The following is a 4410-nucleotide window of genomic DNA, read 5'->3' as shown; positions in this document are numbered from 1 at the left end:
CTCTTTGTTTTTGATGTTACTTACAACTTTGTAATTGTCTTCTCTTTGTTTTTGATGTTACTTACAACTTTGTAATTGTCTTCTCTTTGATTTTGATGTTACTTACAACTTTGTAATTGTCTTCTCTTTGTTTTTGCTGTTACTTACAACTTTGTAATTGTCTTCTCTTTGTTTTTGATGTTACTTACAAGTTTCTAATTGTCTTCTTGTTTTTTGATGTTACTTACAACATTGTAATTGTCTTCTTGTTTTTTGATGTTACTTACAACTTTGTAATTGTCTTCTTGTTTTTTGATGTTACTTACAACTTTGTAATTGTCTTCTTGTTTTTTGATGTTACTTACAAGTTTCTAATTGTTTTCCTGTTTGTTGATGTTACGTATAACTTCTTCTTGTTTTCCTGTTTTTTGATGTTACGTACAACTTCTTGTTTTTTGATGTTTCTTACAACTTTGTAATTGTCTTCTTGTTTTTTGATGTTACTTACAAGTTTCTAATTGTTTTCCTGTTTTTGATGTTACGTACAACTTCTTGTTTTTTGATGTTTCTTACAACTTTGTAATTGTCTCCTTGTTTTTTATGTTACTTACAACTGTAATTATCTTCTCTTTGTTTTGATGTTACTTACAACTTTGTAATTATCTTCTCTTTGTTTTTGATGTTACTTACAACTTTGTAATTATCTTCTCTTTGTTTTTGATGTTACTGACAAATTTGTAATTATCTTCTCCTTGTTTTTGATGTTACTTACAACTTTGTAATTGTCTTGATTAGTGTCATGTCCCTTTTTTTTCTATTCAATAAATCTAAACAAAAAGTAATCATGTTAAATCCAACTACACTGTTTGAGCGTACTAAAAGCCATTCCGTAAAAACTGCTCTGAATGGATTTCATATTATGGGATGATTAAGTTTTATGTTTTGGTGACAGATTGCCAAGTCAGTTATGCTACCGAAACTGTACTGAGAAGCTGTCTGGGAAAAAGAAAATGTTCTGTTGCAGCTGACAAGGACACGTTTGGAGACCCCAACTGTCCTCGAAAATCATCGCTGTTTTTGAAAGTTGTTTATACATGTGGTAAGTATACAAACTGTACCATGTATATGGGAAGCTTCAGTTTCAAAGTGTACAAGTCCCTTTTATTACAGAATTAGTAACTGTAACTTTTGTTCGATTGCGGACAAACTTTGTGATATATCTTACAACATTTCCATCTAGTTAACAAAGAACTTCTTAGAGAACTGGAACCAAGCCTTGAAAAGGTCAACGATGACTACGGAGATGACAAAAAGGATTTCCAGGAAGAGGCCAGCTATGTCCCTGTTACAGTAAAACCAGACAGTCCGTGGATAAATAAGGAAGTCGACAGTAAAGTGAAAAGTACACCAAAGTTTAACTTGCTACCAGGTGAGCTGGTTATTCTACCTGTCAATTTTATACAGTAAAGAGAAAAGTACACCAAAGTTCAAGTTGCTACCAGGTGAGTTGGTTATTTCTACCTGTCAATTTTATACAGTAAAGTGAAAAGTACACCAAAGTTCAAGTTGCTACCAGGTGAGTTGGTTATTTCTACCTGTCAATTTTATACAGTAAAGTTTCGCTTACAAAGACTCTTGGTCTATTATATATACTAATAAATAAATGTAGCATCTCGGCTACAGTTTACTGTCCACAGCTCCTTCACCAGTATAATTATATTACTTTATTGTCCATAATTCTTTCGCCAGTACCAATATTATTAGTTTACTGTCCATAGTTCCTTCGCCAGTACCAATATTATTAGTTTCCTATCCATAGTTCCTTCGCCAGTACTATATTATTAGTTTACTGTCCATAGTTCCTTCGCCAGTATAATTATATTAGTTTCCTGTCCATAGTTCCTTCGCCAGTACAATATTATTAGTTTCCTGTCCATAGTTCCTTCGCCAGTACTATATTATTAGTTTACTGTCCATAGTTCCTTCGCCAGTATAATTATATTAGTTTCCTGTCCATAGTTCCTTTCGCCAGTACTATATTATTAGTTTACTGTCCATAGTTCCTTCGCCAGTACTATATTATTAGTTTACTGTCCATAGTTCCTTCGCCAGTAGAATTATATTAGTTTACTGTTTATAGTTCCTTCGTCAGTACAACTGTATTAGTTTACTGTCCTTGGTCCTCCGCCAGTACCAATATTATTAGTTTACTGTCCATAATTTTCTCGCCAGTACCAATATTATTAGTTTACTGTCCATAATTTTCTCGCCAGTACAATTATATTAGTTTACTGTCCATAGTTCCTTCGTCAGTATAATTGTATTAGTTTACTGTCCTTGGTCCTCCGCCAGTACAATTGTATTAGTTTACTGTCCTTTGTCCTCCGCCAGTAACAATATTATTAGTTTACTGTCCATAATTTTCTCGCCAGTACCAATTATATTAGTTTACTGTCCATAGTTCCTTCACCAGAGCCCACCGATTCAAACGTTATTCTCGCCAAGTCCACAATGAATCCAGACATGCAGAGCGACGAGAAGGTGAAAGAACAGGACCTCAACTGTACTGTTATTGAAGGTGACCAGAAGGTAGTAGGGTTCCTGACAGAGTGGCTGTCTGCACTCAGGTTCATCAACGGTAGGTTTCCAATTTATCAACACACGAGTCATAGAAATAATAACAAACAAGACTTATTTACGTATGTAACGTTTGGTTATAGACAAACATCTTGGATCAGACATGACCAACATTAGTGTACCGGACTGTGAATCTGAGGGACTTTGGTTTTAATCTCATTGACACAAAAACGCGCTCTACATCATGGAACCGTGAATGAGTTATAAGAGAGACGGTCAAATCCCACTACTGGATTTGAGTTGGCGGTGGGTGCTGTTGACTATCTTCCTTCCATCCAGCCTGTCAATTTCAAATTAGAGACGCAGATAATCAAGGATCCAGCGTCGTTTACTTCTAAAGCTCAAAGAGAAGGTCTAGAGAGATAAACCTCGAGTCGTAAGAGATGAGTAAAGTGACCATTAAATATATTTATTCTCAAAAATGTAAGTTAAAACAGGGAGGATATATAATTCGAAAACGTAAAAGTTTAGCCAGTTTTTTAATACAAGGATAACATGAGAGTTAAAATTTAGGGGGCATTGTTTTCACATAACCCCGCAATATTGCAAACAGTGTCAAAGAAAGTTTGTGAAATTTGACCTCCAGTTGCACGTTTAACCATTTGCGATACTTCCCATACACACAGTGGATTATGTTTTTTTAAAAAAATTATCAGAAATATCACAAAAGCTCGTTTTACCTAATTATACGGGGTCAGTCAAAATTACCGACCTTGTCACCATAAAATTATACATACTATAACTATACGTTCTATGTGTATCTTGACGAAACATTTAGTAAACATTACGTGTCTTCTGTACCCAAGAAATCAATCTTTTAAATTAATTATCTTTATTAGAAATTTTTCTGTGAATTTAAAGAGTCAGGATCTGAGTCAGTACAAGGTGATTTTCATGTTAATATTACTTATACAGTTTTCACATTTCATTTTCTTAACCGCTAGGCCCTTCTAAATGAATATCGAAAGTTGTTTTTCAGTAAAACTTTATATTTTCTCTACCACGACGAGGCTGTTACAAGGACGCTCTTGCACCATATGTACTCCAAAGCCAATAGTTGTTATACATTTGTCGTCTTTCACTCGATACTGATGTTGCGATGCTACCTTGTTGTCATTGTAAAAATATTAATGCATACAAACTGTTCTTCCTTACTAGATCTGGGATAAAAAAGGTGCACTGTCATCCATGACAGTTTTATCTATAGGTTTGTAAATATCTACATGATATTCAGTAAGAAATCGTTTTATAGTACCAAATTCCCACCAACAAATCATTGTGTTTATATGCACTTTCAAACGTTTATTTGTGTCCAAACATTACAGCCCAATCTCCGTCTACCATTTCCAGTTACTGGAATTTGGGAACACGATTGTGATGGTTCTCTTGCACTGGGCTTTTACGAAGTTACAGAAGTATTAAATCCAATTGTAAAACTGTGTGTAGGTAAGAGCTATTACGGTAGATGTCGCTGGAAGAAACTTGGGATGCAACATAAGTGTGATGATTGTGAAGTGGACCCCGACTGAATTGGAATAGACGATTTCGATGAGATGTGGTCAGACGTTACTACTGTTACGTATTTGCTCGTTTGTTACTTTTTGGGTCTAAATTCTTTCCGAGAAACTTCAGCGATACAAGTTCTTTCTTAATCAAACCTAGTTTATTCTTCCTCGATACAAATTTTTGCAAAACACAGAATTTCCACAGTCACTCTAAATTTAACCATTTTTATAACACACGCAATAAATCACAGTGATTCACACACTTTACTTACGGTGCCTACTGTTCGCT

At 34.6% G+C, this 4410-nt stretch overlaps 1 protein-coding gene across 1 annotated transcript in view; it reads left to right on the top strand.

Moving 5' to 3' along the window:
• The window catches only part of LOC106469101 (protein eva-1-like), a 95210-nt gene that overhangs the window by 86200 nt on the left and 4600 nt on the right, over positions 1–4410 (top strand). The window contains exons 5-7 of the mRNA XM_022397514.1: positions 932–1078; positions 1220–1408; positions 2441–2617. Coding sequence (XP_022253222.1) covers positions 932–1078; positions 1220–1408; positions 2441–2617 — 513 coding nt within the window. The remainder of the gene's footprint in view (positions 1–931; positions 1079–1219; positions 1409–2440; positions 2618–4410) is intronic.

Source organism: Limulus polyphemus, unplaced genomic scaffold, assembly GCF_000517525.1.
Source record: "Limulus polyphemus unplaced genomic scaffold, Limulus_polyphemus-2.1.2 Scaffold3303, whole genome shotgun sequence".
NCBI lineage: Eukaryota > Metazoa > Arthropoda > Merostomata > Xiphosura > Limulidae > Limulus > Limulus polyphemus.
This window is presented reverse-complemented; position numbering and strand designations above follow the sequence as displayed.